This window comes from Aotus nancymaae, unplaced genomic scaffold (assembly GCF_030222135.1).
Source record: "Aotus nancymaae isolate 86718 unplaced genomic scaffold, 86718_ANA_hifiasm-v0.15.2.pri h1tg000098l, whole genome shotgun sequence".
Taxonomy (NCBI): domain Eukaryota; kingdom Metazoa; phylum Chordata; class Mammalia; order Primates; family Aotidae; genus Aotus; species Aotus nancymaae.
In genome coordinates this window covers 347,818-364,428 of record NW_026988513.1, presented here as the reverse complement: position 1 = coordinate 364,428, position 16,611 = coordinate 347,818, and the positions used below count along the sequence as shown (strand labels likewise).

The window sequence follows — 16,611 nt, the reverse complement described above, 5'->3', positions numbered from 1 at the left end:
CTAAGAAGAATGCATTTAAGGTACATATTCTATATGGGTAAACCAAGAAACCTGAAACACTAGAACAAGGGTTCTCAAAGTATGGTTCCCAGACCAGAGGGACAGCATCATCTGGACACATCCTAAAAATGCAAGTTCTAAGAATCCACCCTCAACCTAAAGAATCAGGGATTCTGAAGAGAGGCCTAGCAACCCACATATGATGCTACAAGCTGTATCTATCATATTCTCTCTTGTCCCTCTACATAAAAATTTCTGGAAAAAAAATGCATTCAATTTGCATTTCCCTTATAACCTCTCAACTTCTAAACCCCTTGCACTCTGGGTAAGTTCTTCTATCAGGTCCCTAAAATGTTCTTTTCAAAAGTCACAAATCGTCACTGGCCTAACTGGCAAGGCCAATGACTTTTCCTGGTCCTCATGGTCGTAGCCTTATTCCCTCTTGCTTGCACTGACCTAATTTCTTGACTGCCATGGCACAATCCCACCCTCTGCCTCCTCCACTCCTGTCATCAGCCCTACTCATCCTCTTCCCACCCTCTCACTATAGGCATGTTTCCAAGATTCAATCTTCAGTCCTCTACCTACCTTTCCCCAGTTACTACTTGGCGACTTAAAGACCTCAAGAGTTGAATATATACCTCTGTACCCTAGATCTCTCTCAAAACTCATAGCATAGTTTAAGCTACCTTATAACCTGCTTCCCTTGAATGTCCTTCAAGTAATGCCTGTAAAATGTTTCCAAAAGGGAGCTTCTTTCTCCAACCCCACTCCCACAGTTCCTCCTTGAATGTTGGTTTATAGTACTGGCACCATTGACCCTCTGGTTCCCTGGGCACTGGAGTCCTGGGTTTCCCTCTTCTCTAGTGACCACATCAGTGCACAGATAAGTCAGCCCCACCAGGCATCCTGTTTCATTCCTCACCCCCACCCCCATTTCTAGTGACACCATCCTCATCCAGCGACTTCCTAGCTCTTCTTAAGCCCTACCTCTAGACTCTTACCTCTAAAAGTCATCACTGAATATATCTCCCCCACTGTTCAAAACATAGGGAAGCTGCCCAGGCACAGCCCAGTTTCCTACCTGGCCTTATCTCACATTTCTCCTCATATTGGTTCTGCTCAGCTTATCTAGAATGCTCAAGATGCTGTAAACATGTCCCAAGTTTTTTCACTTCTCTTTGCTTTACATTATTACCATCATTTCAATTATTAGTTTCCCACCATGTCTGTACCTCTCTATACCTCAACACTACAGCCAGCGTCAATTCCACCTTGCACTATGCATAATACCCTCAGATGGAAGTTCTCTCTTAATCTCCTCTAAAGAATCAGACATTTGTGCAAATCACCCCTACTAAAGTTGAAACCCCCACAGCAGAAGTGTATCTGACACATCTTTTTGTCCTCCACTGTACCAGGCATGATACCCTGCATGAGGTACATACTCAATAAATATTTGTTGGAAGATTAAATGACCTTACAAACCAAAATTCTCACTTAAGAGTACTATTTCTGTCCATTAACCAACATTTAAGAAAAGCAGCCAAAATACAATAAAAACAGATAAACTTCACATGAGTTGCAACGTAGAGGGGATCAACTCCATCTTCTATGTTTCTATTATTTATAGTACAACTACACCAGAATGATAACAAAACACTATCATGCTCACTACAACTAAGAAAACCAACTATATCATATTTCCGAATTATAACTACGTTTTGGAGACAGGAAAGAATCAGTCCATTTAATATTAAAATGACAAGGGGAAGGCCTTCTATAAATAAACCTTTACAAAAATTTTCTGCATCTTCCATTACAACTTATAGCTCCTAGAAGTGATAAACTATCTACAATTACAAAGGAAACTTCTTAATCTAAAAGAAACTGAATAACAGAATGTTCATTCCAAAACATTCTGTTTTGTCTGGAAGATACTCTCATGGCTGGTCAGGAAGGTCAAGAAGCAGCCAGATGAATTATAATGTGGAAGATAGACTGACTGCCTCAATTAGGGAAAAATAAAGTCTTCATTCCTGGAATGGTAAAGAGTCACCGCTTCTCTATAGGAAAGAAGGGATGTAATTTCTCAAGCACAGTATGCATAAAAGACTTTTCAAAATGAAAAAACACATGGAGAATCATTTAGAAAAATAGCTCTGCTCTAACTTAAACACCTTGGTACCTTTCACAGACTTTGGTGAAAGTCCAGATATAGAACAGAATCATCACAGATTAAGAAAAAAAAAAAGTTTTTTCATAGACATCACAGGCAGGTCTTTATTCATCAATGTGTAGTCATCCTTTGAGGTTAATGTTTTAAAGAGATATGTATAATGAAGACAGACACTCAGTTACAAGATTGAGTTTATTGCTATGTTTCTCTCACTATGTTCTCCACCTGGTTTCATTTTATCTACTTCATTATTTCTTCCCTAAACAAGCAAAGATACGTAGAATAGGTATTTAGCTTCCATTATATGCAAACTTGGGAATACAGAAAAATAGCAAATCATCTAAAAAAAAACTTTTTGAAATAAGACTCCTTATAACTTAACAGTTACTTGCTTTTTCTAAAGTCCACTAACAATCCTGACTGAGTAAGTATCTAAATAGAACTTGTATCATTCGTGACTTCACATTTCACTCATTCATGTGAGCAGGAGGCCACAGCAACAAAAACTTGAATTAAGCAGATCACTAGAACCCTAAGGATGGACCTGTGATGTTTACCATGATTCATTCCAGAAATGAGAATAGAGGGGAAAATCCACATTAGCTATACACATTGAGGAGGAGAGAGACTAAAAAGCTTTCTTCCAGTGATTTTTACTATTCACAATAAAAAAAGTTAATTCAGTTAATTTTAACATATTATTGGGATTCAAAAATATTCCCTCAGCCAGTAATTTAGCCACTACCAAAAATTAATATTAACACAAAGGTTTTACTTAGTTACATCTTCCAATATTTTAACAAAACATTTAATTCACAATCTGTTATTTAAAATGGCAAAAAACACATCCATGGGGTTCATGGCTATAAGGAACAACCCAAAATTAACAAATCGTGATATTTCAGTATTAGTGGTAAGATTTTATTATATTGTTCAATAACAGACAAGAGACTTTTTAAAAATCTATAAGTACTTCAATTAGTATTAATACTCAAACTAACACTGATTATTCAACTTGAAGACAACCAGTGGTTATACTACTGCACTGAGAATCAACAGACACAAGCAAAATACAGAACGCCACAAGAACACAGCCAGAGAAATCATAATGAAAATGCTTACTTTGACATGGCTCTGGGCTCCAAGGTTGTAGATCTCTGTGGGCTTTACTTCATTAATGATCTTCACAAGGCAGGTACTGTCAGTGAGATCACCATAGTGCAACTTCATGTCTTTAGGATACAAAAACATACCATTAGATAGAGAAAAACAACATAAGCTCAACTTTTTCAGATATCAAAATTGAAATGCATATTTTGAAAGTCTGAAAACAAGGGTCAAAATTGAAGTGTTGTGCTGATGGTTCTGGAGCAGAAGAACAGAACTGTAATATTTAATTACCTAAATAATAGAAAGATAGCTACATATTACCTATGTCTGTAAAAGATTTTGGTGGTAAACTCAGACAAACTTTCTTTTAAAGCATAGTATCATGAACATGTTATACAGTAATATATCTTAGGGCTCCAGGTGGTTGTAAAATGTGTTCTATAAGAATGAGATTCAGAAAAAGAAAACCTTGTAATAACATGTATACCATCTAAACAAATCTATAACACTGATGATGATAAAGATAGCTCTGTTTTCTTTAGATATTTTTATCTAGCAATTTTTAAATACCTTATAAATATCAATCCTTAAACCCAGCATGAATGCCTAATGTAGGTACATCATTGATTAAAGGACAAAGCCTATTTGAACCCCTAAATCTAAACAGATCCTTACACTGACTTCATTAGTATAAGAATTTGACACATGTGGATGGGTGATTTACTAACTTTATCTTTTCATTATTTTTACCTAATATTGATCTATATCTAGATCCAATGGCAGGACCATTCTAAACTTTGCACAAAAATAATGATTTTCAAAGACAATGTACTTAATGACTTAAAGCCTTTTCTGTAAAAAAAAAACGGCATCATCTTCCTGATGCTATCACTTTCTATACGAATAACTCAAACCTTTAAATATTCAGGAGTTGAGGGGTGAATACAAAACCACATATGGTTTACAATACAACTGTATTATCCTTACTGGCTGGAAAAACTGGCCACATGAGGCAGGCTGAACTTGGAGTTAAAATCCCTGTGTCCTGGTGCTAGCTCTGCCTTCTTCATAGTGTGCAACTTTGGAAAACTCATAACCCCTCTGTCTCCATTTCCTCAACTATAAAATGGTCTCTGGGTCTCCTTATTCACCTCAGGAGTTGCCATAAGCTCAAATGGGAAAACGCTCTGCCTGGGCTACATAAACTGTACAGCTACATACAGACAAATTAACAAAAACAAAACAATTGCAAATACTGACAAAAATCAGTAATTTAAAACAGTTTTGATTGCCATTTATTTTGGGCCTATCTTCACAAATTATTATAAAAAATAATTAAATGTACAAAGATTGTTTTAATTGATTAAATTAGACCAAATATAAAAAACAGGTTGGTGCTCTGTCAGTATGGAACTGCTTTTACTTGAGGGGACAGGGACACCTGCAGAGGGGTGATCTAAGGCATGCCCTTCCTTGGTCTCTCCAAGTTACCTACTCCATTGCCTTCTAACAGCCAAACCATGATGACACTATGGCCTAGGGCAGTGAGCAGCGAAAGTTTTCAAAATACACAAATCGTACTCAGTGTAGTAATTCATGGGTAAATAATTGTGACTTGTTGGGCTTTGGCAAAAATGACATTTGAAAACACCTTATCTGAACATAGGAACATCTGAAAACACCTTATAGAAAAAGATCCTAGAAAAAGAAAATGACTTACTTCCTTCAATGTGAGCCTGGGGATTCTTGTACAGATGCTCAATTCGACCCGTATTAAATGAACTGGACCGCCGTACAATGCCATGGACCTGAGTTTTTACAGTGTGGAAAAGATAAATGCGCAATGAGGTCTAATAAAAGACTTCTTTAGTTAATGATTAGCTTTCCGAAAAAAATTATTTGTCAGCATTATTTTAAATTATTAGAAATAGTCCCACTGCTTACTTTCTCCCCAACCACTGCCCACCAGCTAACAACATCCTACCTCTGTCTTTCCCCAGTGATTTGACTGCCAATCTCGACAAACATAATCAGGTAATTATGTGACTTCATGCTTAATTGTAGATACTCAAATGTCTCCTTTTCCAAACACACACACTTACAGCCTAACTGCTGACAAAAATATCTCTTCCATGTGAAACTGAAGACAGACCATGTGAGGCCATATCGGTAAAACAGCATTTGTGGCCTGTTTAACATAGAGCACAAGGCCATCACATCTTCCCAGTGTCCTCAGAGCTTGCATTTTGCATCTACTGCTTATATTTCTGGAGTTACAGATATAATCAGACAGCAGATGTTATTATGCAGCTAAGTAGAAAAGTCAGAAAGTTAAAGAGCATGGGTAAGAGACAACATTTACATACTACTCAATTTAAGACCTAAAGAAAACTCAAACGAAGAGAGGATTTAAAAATTTTTTTTATCATGACTTAACCTTAGGTGGGGGGTAGGGGGGAAGTTGCTAGAACAGGGATGTAATGCATACTTGCCTGATATTGAAGAAAAGACTATTTGTGTCTGACACACAAGAGAAATTGTTCCAGACCTGGTCCCACTTCCTTCTCATGTCAAGATTGCTCCCTTTGTGCTGCCAATGCTAACACCAGCTTATGTCACCAAGCTGCCCAAGTTCCAGTTCTACTGGTGGCAGTTTTAATCCTTGACTTATTTTAGAAGTGTTCCTTCTTATGTTGAAAAGTTCATTTGCAGCTGAATATACTTCTACATTTTAACTCAATCGTTTCTGTCTATTTCAAACCAAAATTAATCCTTAGTATGACTCAAATATTCCAAATACAAGGGTAAATTATAAGAATATAAGAGTTTCTTTCAAACAGAAAGAAATATCATTTTAAATGGCATGCATGAGAAATTGACTTCTGCAAAGGATACAACATACCCACAATTAATAATTCTGTTGGTTAGTTGCTTTGGGAGAAAAGCACTCATCAACATTATTTTCCAAAAGAACAAAATCTGAGAAAAGTTGGTAAACATGAAAATATTTTAGGAAAAAAACTTTGTAAACTTGGTTCACATTTTAGGAGGCCAACATTTAACCCTGGGAAGCATTAAATTGAGATTTGGCTATACATATCCACTTCTTAATTTAGAAGTGGAGGAAACACTAATGTTAAGCTTAGAATTTGTTCTACTTCATGATCTCCAATTTTTCAGGTTGTTACTTAATTGTAAAGTTGAACTGCTCTACAAACAATTTTAACAAAAAGTATGTATTTCACATATATACTTATACACAGCAAAACTTGTGTTTACTATCAAAGTTACTTCTGAAAGATTTCTCAGATGTAAATTCTGTTTTATTAAATAGAAAAGAATGTCAATATTTTAAAAACAGTAATTTAACTTTGACAATGAAAAGATAATAGTAGTGTTATTTAGGCTATCTTCTCTGGATTGCTGGATTCTAGGGAAGTCGCATATTCCAACAGCCCAAAATATACAGAAATGCCATTTATTAATATATATTTATTAGGAATAAACATAAAAAGCTTTGACAAAAATATTAAATGATTTTGACGCATTCCATGTAAAATGCAGACAACTATACAAAGTCACAGCCAATCATTAACCAAGACTTTACTGTCACACTGAAAATCAAAAGCATTAAGCCGTGGTTGCTTTTTTTTTTTAATCAAGTGTTTTAATTTCCTCTAACTTCCAACATTTGGTATGTGTACACAGGGAAAGAAAGACCTGCCAAATGCTTAATCCATGACAGCAGGTATTATTCTAAGAACTAATGAAAGCTGGGTCTGTCTGCTTCTGAGACAGGTGAAATACAAATGTCAAGACAAGCCAAAATGTGCGCAAACTGCATAATCTAGTTAAGAATTTGAGATTAGCGGCTTTCTCTTTACAGAAGGGATGTATTTTTGTTTGTTTTTATAAGGATTTTGGGAGACAAAGAGATGAGGTGTTAGGAACCAAACTGAAAAGATAAAAGAGCTAAATTTGACTTTATAGAAACTTAATCAAAATCATTACAAAATTATAGTAGTTCAAAAAGAAAATATAATTCAGAAAAACTGAGGTCTTAAATTAAAGTGGGTTTTTTGAGAAATTTCATGTCCCATTTAACAAGGAGATGAAAAGGAAAATTTCACCTTCTTTCCATTTAAAACAAAGTTGGTTTAACTTCAAAATCCACAGTGAGATCAGGTAATATAACAGAGAAATGCTTTATTATTAATTATGATCAAGAAAATGGAAAATTATTATCACTGAATTTCAAATTTTTTAGTGTCCAGATTTATTGGAGGCCAGGATGGCTCACAGGGACGGTTAATGTCACTCACCTTTTGAAAAGTACAAATTATCTAGGTAATATCAATAGCTAACACTTACACAGCAATGATCATGTACCAGACTCTGTTCTCTATATGTATTAAATCACTTAATCATCACAACAACCTTACTATAATATTACTGTTCCCATTCCATGAATGAGGACATTGCCTGAGATAACACAGCTAGTAAGTCACAATGTTAAAGGACATAGACTTGGTCAACCCTGCTAACACTCAGTGTAGTTTCAAAGTGAAATCCATAGAAGTTTCACCTTTTTTCTAATCAAAGCATATAGGCTTCTGGGATAGCAACCCAGAAGAAAAATAGTTCAAGGATTCTCATAGATCAAAAAAGAAAGTGTAGCAACTCCATGTTCTAACAAAAAAATCTCCCAAAGATAACAATTGGACTATCCTTAAATCCATTTCTTCCTTATGCTGATACTTCACATCACAATTTACCTCTTCTTTATTTTAAATTCTGATACATTGTGTTGTAGCTGTTAACCAAGTTATTTAACATAGATTTTTCATAAAGCCCCAGATTTTAGCTTTTAAAGGGTTCAACTTAGTCTTTACTTCTCTGGTTTTCCTCTGTACTCAGTGGAAAATGGGTACAAAAGTGTGTTGTTGCCTTATCTGCTAACAGTGGTGCTGGAAAGACACTTGGAACTGCAATATGCTTTCATAAAAAGCTTCGTTTCTATCAGTCCTCCGTTTTCCCTTATGACAGGAAGAAATGCAAACAGCTCTAGCATCCTAGGTAACAGAATATGCCTGCTACTCAGGAATGCTCATTAGTGAATCCAACTAAAGAGCTAATTCAAGATCTGTGTCTACTGGTTTGTCCACATTAGACCCCATGTCACTCTGACACCTCTGTATCAATAAGCCCGTGAGTCCCACAGAGCTCTACTGGGCTAAGTATATTCCGTGTACTGTCTTATCTAATCTTCCCAACTACCTCAGGAGGTAGGTGTGCTTATCATCCCCATTAAGAGAAAAGGCAACTAAGTCTCAGAGGGGTCGAGTAACTTGCCCAAGGCCATAGAGCCTGCGAGTGGCAAAGGAAGAGTGAGACCCAGGTGTCCGGTGCCCAGCCTGAGGCTCCCTTGCCACAGACAGCTAATCATCTTGTCCACCCCTCTGGCTCTGTAATAGTCAACAGGGATAAAGGACAATGATCCTCTGCACTTTAGTCATGTGTAGAATTAAGTGTATAGAGTAATCAAAGGGTGACTGTCCATAAAATCCAACAATCCTTGGGTTTCCTCATTATAAGATGACATCTATAGATAATAAAGAATGAATGAGTGTTATATCCATTCTCCTTATGCTCTCTTTAACATTTAATCCCGAGCAACATTCAAGAAACAAACAACATTAAAAACTGACACTTTAAATTTTTAAATTTTCACTTTTTCACTTCAAATGGTTCATTCATAGCATGATCAGATGTGTGGATTTCAAAGACCACCTTTGACGGCAAGGCCCCATGGCTTCAGGAATCTAAATGTGTGTGAGGTGGCACAAAGTGATTAACCATAACTATCAATCTGTTAGTATACGCTATTGCTTTTTAAGTCATTCGCAAATACCTATTTTTGCTTTAAAGTTAGCTTACTTGTACTTTCAATATGCTTTTCTGACTTGAGAAAAAGTAAAGGAGTATGTCTAACTGTGCTACATGAATTCCAAACACAGGGTTTGTTTTTGCCTACACCACCCATCATCACTACCCCACCAACCTGGCCCTGCTCTCCTGAGCACTCCCCTCCAGGTGACTGTGGCCTCTCCAAATTGCCCATGCTTCCCAGTTTCAAAATGCACAGTTGGCCTTACCACTGCTAACCAACCAGTGTGCCCTTCTTTTCTAGAAAGAACAACTCAGCCTCAGCATCAAGCCTCTTCTTCACAATGTTTATCTGTTCCTGGTTTGTCCTCTGCTATCCCCAAGTAGGTTGTTCCCAGTTGTTCCTGACCTTAGTGGTATACCTCATACAAAGAATAGATTCAAAATAATACGGTAACCCTGAGAAACAAGGCCTCACCGATTTGAAATCTTAGGGTAACTTGTTCACCTTCATCATATGATTCAATCAATCACCTGATCTCATCTTAACCTTTAGTTGTGGTGGTTTCTCTATCTGTAGTACCCAGGCAAACAATGTCACACTGACTGGGGCCATGTTAGAAAGAACAATTCCCAGAGCCCTGAACCAGCCCTCTGTGTCTTAACAGGGCCTCTGAGTGATTCTGATGCACACTAAAGGTTGAGAGCCTGAAGTCTGTAAGCATCCAAAATTGCTGATGTTGACCACCACCACCGCCCCCACCCCGGGTTCACATGTAATGAAGTATGTCCCTCTCTTATCCTACTTCATGCAATCTATTAACCCTATTCTTTCACTCCTGGCCTTCAGTAATCAGGGACTGGAGCTGAAAACTCGGGAAATTTTCCAATGCAGCCAATTTTTAAAATTACTCTAACATTTACTTTGACCTAAGCATAAAAACATAAAGCCCGCACCACCATCAGATTCCTCTTGATGGCTTATTCTCCAATTATACCAATCTCTTAAAATTGAGGACAGCAGCCTATTAAAATTGAATATAGTACAGAAAAACACACTTACACTCCCACTATACACAGAGAGCTCACATTTTCCCTGGACTAGGAAGAGAACTAATTTCTGATTATGCTTTGTGGCTAGTACTTTCCTGCTATCCAGTCAACTGTGTTTCCTTCTATCAGTTTATGGATCTCTCTCCTAAACCTGTTTTCTCTCTCAAGCATTGTTTCAGTGATAAGCTCCTCCCATTAACTATGATTTGCCAAGTTGGACTTCTTTTGTCTTTTCGTATCAGAATACAACCTGTTCTTATAATTTCAAATACCACAAAAACATTTGCAGTTTATCAGGCAGTCCTAGGTTCTTGTTACATCTATTTGCAAATCTCTCATCCTTCCTGTCTTCTGAAGTCTGCTACTTCCTTAAGGAGACGAGAGACACCTAAACAGAGATCTGCTTCTCTGCTTTTTCCAGTTAACACTAACAGTACCATGTGCTTGATGATGGTTACCATCTATACATCCAAACTAGCCCTGTCACTGTCACTGGGTCCACCATCACTGCAGCCCACAACTGTGCTCACGCCTCCTCTAGACTAGTCACAGACGCTGCCTGTTAACAGCACCCTAACCTCCAGTCTCAACCCACCTTGTCCCCCAAGAGTAGATCTCAACACCCAGGTGGTTTTGAGCATCACTCATGACATGCCACCTCACTCTTCACAATTGCAGTGATTTCTGCTCAGCTAGCTCCTTCTCTAGGTTCACTTGATACACAACCACATCACTAATTCCTCTCTAGCCAGTAAACATCTCAGCTGGTCCCAAACTTTTGAAACACAGTATGGGCATCTCTCCGCCAGGCTATTCCTTTTAATATATACTAAGGCCTTAAGTTAATCTAGCCTGAATAAATATAGGTCTTTCTCTAAAACCAACACTTTGTACTAAACATAACCTACTCTAAAACTCTCTGCTCTGTAGAATATGCATTTCTTTCTTGATTATTATAGCAATCTATGCATATGGACATATGTGTACATATGTATTTTCATAATTCCATTTGTTTTATTTTGATGTAATTACAAAATGTAGCATTCGCTATTAGCTAAGGGTGCTAAACACATCTATTGTTACTTCAAATCTAAAAGTCAAGGCTCTCGGATTCTGAGTTAAAAGAAAATTGACTTTTTTTCTTCAAATACTGTTGGCATTTAGATGCCAAATTCTTGCCTGTTATGTTTCCATTTGCCCCAGCTGAACATTTTTAAAACAATGTACCAACAATTAGAATAAAAAGACAATCCTAAATTATTAATGTAAACATTCACAAAGCAGATCAGAGCACATGTGCCACTGTGAAGGTTTTTGATCTCTGTATAGCACAAATTTATATACATGTATACATATCTGAAAAATGTTCTTTAAAAAATTAAGTTGTACATACTTAGCACATCAAAATTAATACATAAAACTTTGTTTCTTTTTTTTAAAAAAGAAAAAAAGGAGAAATGGTGAATTCAACAACAAAAGCAGAAAACCTAAAAGTTTCAGCTCCTTAAATTATATGGTTGCCTATTAGAAAAGAAAACCTCCAGGTGTAAATTTTTCATTCAAGCTTACCAACGATCAGCTTGGTTTTTATTGCTCTGTGTAATTTCTGAATTAAGTGTCTTCACTGTGAGTAGGACTTTCTTATGAAACACATTACATCATAAATTAACCCCAATACTGTTACAGCTTCAGCTTGAAAAGGCTGCTGCATTATCAGAGAATGTGGGAAGTGTGCGCTGTGATTGAACACTGTGAATGCCGGGGAGCCACCAGTGCTCACCAACAGATAAACAGCACAATGGGCTGGCAGGCTCACAAGCCCAAAGACACATTCTTCCCTGGATTCTGATTTGTTATCTGCGTTTCAGTGGAAAACACACTCAGGAGGACGGCAGCAGAGGAAGCATGTGGCCGCTGCCTGCGAGCAATCCCACCAGCCTGAGCCTGCTTCCCATTGAGTCACCCACCTCATAGCCTTTCTCCAGCAGGAACTCAGCCAGGTAAGAACCATCCTGGGAAGAAAAAAAAATTGCAAAATGTCAGTCTCATAGTGGTATAGAAATGTGGTCTAGATGAAAAGTTTTGAGAAAAGTATTGAAAAGGCTACATAAGGATCATGGCAACCTAAAATAAAAATATACCGATAATGTCGATAAACACCACATGGTGTTCCAATATACACAAAGCATTTTCACAAACAGGATTCATTTGAGCTCCACAGAAGACAGAGGCTGAAACTGAAATTCAGTAAAGTGATATACAGCAACAAAGAGTACAAAGTTCCAGAATCAGATGGATTTGGGTTTAGGTTTTGCCACTTACTAGTTGTGTGAAATATGCAGAATATGTGGGCAGAATGCCTTGGTGTCATAGCAACATAAAGCAGAAATCTTACAATTCTGGGGCTGTTAAAAAAGATCACTGGGGGCCAGGCACAGGGGCTCACACCTGTAATCCCAGGACTTTGGGAGGCCAAGGCAGGAGGATCACTTGCATCCAGGAGTTGGAGACCTGTCTGAGCAACACAGTGAGACCCTACCACTACAAAAAAAAAAATTGGTGGTGATGGGGTCTCACTATGTTGCCCAGGCTGGTGTTGAACTCCTGGACACAAGTGATCCCCCCACCTTGGAATCCCAAAGTATTGGATTACAGGTGTAAGCCACCATGCCCAGTTCAAAACGTTTTTAAAAATTAGCCAGGCATGGTGGCTCATGCCTGTAGGACTAGCTACTTGGGAGCCTGAGATGGGAGGATCACTTGAACCTGAGAGTTCAAGGCTGCAGTATGCCATGATGGCACCACCGCACACCAGCCTGTGTGGCAAAGGGAGACCCTGTCTCCAGAGGGAGAGAAAAAAAAAATCACTGGGGAAAGGATGAGATGGGAGCTAGAGGGGTTGGGGAGATGGAAGCACTATTGTCAAGAGGAAGTGTTGGCATTACTGAAAAAGACTCCATGGTAGAATAAAGAAGGCCAGGGAATGTCGAGGAAGGTGAGTACCTTTGGAGGGCTGGCCCTTCCAGGCAATGGCCAGAGCTGGCTACTAACCCTGAAGGTTCTAGAAAGTCACTGAAGGCTTGAAAGGGTTTTAAGGTGGCAGGGAGCAGGGACGGGGATCAGATTTGTATTATTATGCACATACACATATGAACATTTTAAAAAAGAAGATATTCATTTTCTGTAAATTAATAAGTATTTCCTTTATATTAATCTTAAATCATACAGCTGCCTTAAAATGAAAGTGTCTGACAAAATACAGACATTCTCAACTGGTTCTTAATTAGCCTTTTAAAACCTTCTGGGTAGGGGTCTTCATTTAATCTACAATTTCATGTGCCACTTTTAGAGGGAAAGTATGAGAGACGTCTAATTAAACTAACTATTTAATAGGTCAAAGGTTCAGAAATCACCATTCTGGAGGTGCTATAAAAAGTCACCAGCCTCTCTCAGAAAATAGATTGGTTAGACATTTTGCAGTCAATCCCATAATTGCTCCTCCACTTTTCACCCAACTAGAGGGTCCCCATCCATCTCATTCAGACTAAAAAATAAAATTGGGAAGCTCCAATCATTGGAAATATGTGTCCTCAAAAGTGGCTGGGGATGTTTGGGTTTTCTTCAGTTTCTTCTATTTGAATAGGCTTAAAATATCCCTTTGAGCTTCAAAAGTTCTTACCAGATATTCCAGGAGAGAGAAAAAAAACTTTTTCTTATTACTTGACCAAGAGCTGGAATTGGAAACACCGTATGGGTCCTGAAAATGAAAAGGCTGCCAAGTGAGTGTTTACTCCATTAATGCAGAAGCCATGCATAAATTCAAGCAGAATGAAAGAAAGGCTAAGCACACAAGGGACACATTCTGTGATTCATTAAAACCTTAAGCACATCTATCTTCTTTTTTTTTTAAAGATGAGGTCTTGCTCTTTCACCCAGGCTGGAGTGCAGTGATGTTATCTCGGCTAACTGCAAACTCTGTCTCTGGGTTCAAGTGATTCTCCTGCCTCAGCCTCCTGAATAGCTGGGATTACAGGTGCATGCCACCACACCCGGCTAATTTTTGTATTTTTGGTAAAGATGGAGTTTCACCATGTTGGCCAGGCTGATCTCGAACTTCTGACCTCATGTGATCTGCCTGCCTCAGCCTTCCAAAGGCTGGGATTCAGGCCTGAGCCACCACACCAGGCCTAAAACCACCAGCAGATTTTCTTCTTCTTAAGATAAATATTCTAGTTTAATGATTCACGTGGAGAAGAGAAAATGTTTGGCATACTCTTCTGTTAATCTCATTCTTACAATTCTTGTTGTTTTTACATATCTAAAATATATGTCAGACGATGACACTGACCGTAAGTTAGATAACAACACTGACCAATTCAGACCATGACAAGCCAAGTTGGGCTATCAATATCTTTATAAATCAATCAATGAGAAAACAGCTTAATAGAAAAATATTTGCAATAAGAATAATAATTTGACAGTAGGTTAGAAAGCCCTGTAAAGTATGAAGTTTGGATGTTGTTTTGCTGTTATTGTTTTTGAAGCAGGTGACACTACACTTTTACATTTTATCATTCTCTTGGAATAAGAAGTTCAAATGCTTTGTGTTCTACCATAGCTGCATTAAATTAAAAAAAAAAAAAAAAAAAGCAGAGATAAACATGCTAGAGATCCCTGAGGTGGGAAGAGCTGTGATTATTTAGAGAGCTGATGTGAAACAGACCTGACCAGGACTGAACCCTGTCAATAAGGTCTTGTTCTTCTCACCCAGGCTGCCTCTCAGACTTTCCAACCACACTGGAACATTCTGAACCAGTAGTGGCACCAGCTTCCTCCTCACTTCCTTGCCAGGCCTCTCGAGTGATAGGGCCCAGGCTGCACAATGAGTGGGAAATGAGCCGAGCAAGGGCTGCTGGTCCCTAGCCCAGGGGGCCCAGCTGGCCGCCCCCTCGTCCTTTCTCCAGGCCCCTGGGGGACTCCAGGAGAGACGCAGTATCTGAGCAGGCAGACGTCCGCCAAGCCAACAGGATGGTGGTTTCCGCCTCCTCTTGAAGCACAGGGTTGATAAAGAATGCTCCAATCAGACTAATGACTGAAATGTCATAGCAAATGAGAACCTACAAGTACCATTAAGTTCGGATGCTTGACTCCTCTGAAACCAAGGAACAAATAGACTAATCTGTAACTCATTCAGTATGAACACAAGTAATCCGGTATAAAGTTCTGCCTAAGTTCAATCCTTGTTACAGAAAACTTTTTAATTGTAAAGATAATGTCACAATGTGACCCTTTTAATTTTACACATGGGCTATTAAGGGTATCTATTTTATATTAAATGCCATACAGTTTTAAGCAATCACTGTGGCTTTAACATTATCAAGACACAGAAATATTTTCCTTTTTTTTTTTTTAATATTGAGATGGGTTTCACTCTTGTTGCCCAGGCTGGAGTGCAATGGTGTAATCTCCACTTAGAACCTCCACCTCCCGGGTTTAAGTGATTCTCCTGCCTCAGCTTCCTAACTAGGATTACAGGTGCCCACCACCACCCCTGGCTAATTTTTGTATTTTTAGTGGGTACAGGTTCTACCATGTTGGCCAGGCTGGTCTCAAACTCCTGACCTCAGGTGATCCACTCACCTCAGCCTCCCAAAGTGCTGGGATTACAGGCGTGAACCACCCATCATACTCTCACAAGAACTAAGCTAGGAAGGTGGGCAGATATTTGGCATCTCGGGCAACTGAGGCACGGGGGGTTAGCCAACTTTTCTAATATCACACTAGTTACAGACAAAGCCAGGACTAGAATCCAAGCCATCCACTGTTTTGAAGTAGAAAATAATCTCTTTCTTCCCACTCCTCTACCTAGAACCTACCAAAACATGTCAAACCCCAACAAAATAATAAAAGACCATAAAATATCCATTTTCGAACCAAACTGATTTAGTCATTTTCCATTACAGGGTGTTTTATGGATTAAACAGTGTTTCCAGTTTTAATCAAGTGACCCAAACATAGATAAATCATGTAATTTTATAACACTCCAGAGCTCAGAGGAGGGAGAAAGGATACAGCACCTGAGATTTTCCAGGTCTGGGTTTTTTTGGGCACTTGCACTGCCCATGCAGTGGTTCAGAGTGTTTAGAGGTGGATTTGGATTGCTGGTGGTTGTAGGTCCAGCTTTGAGGCTAAACGGCAGGGCCCCAGAGTCTCATAGGGCCAGATTTCAGTGTTCCTGATGCCTATCCTGTTCTTCTGAGGGGATGGACCCTCACTTTTCAGGGAGTACTCAGAAATGTTCCAGATAGAGTCATGTAAAAATTAAAGAGTAATTTCAGAAATACACAGAATCATATTTTGACTATAGTATGAAAACTACCTAA

The 16,611-nt window shown here is 38.5% G+C and overlaps 1 protein-coding gene across 1 annotated transcript in view; it reads right to left on the bottom strand.

The window, feature by feature from the left end:
- GMDS (GDP-mannose 4,6-dehydratase) overlaps window positions 1–16,611 on the bottom strand; it is a 640,483-nt gene that overhangs the window by 510,842 nt on the left and 113,030 nt on the right. The window contains exons 2-4 of the mRNA XM_012464875.3: window positions 12,196–12,240; window positions 5,010–5,097; window positions 3,302–3,411 (exon numbers count right to left, since the gene is read on the bottom strand). Coding sequence (XP_012320298.1) covers window positions 3,302–3,411; window positions 5,010–5,097; window positions 12,196–12,240 — 243 coding nt within the window. The remainder of the gene's footprint in view (window positions 1–3,301; window positions 3,412–5,009; window positions 5,098–12,195; window positions 12,241–16,611) is intronic.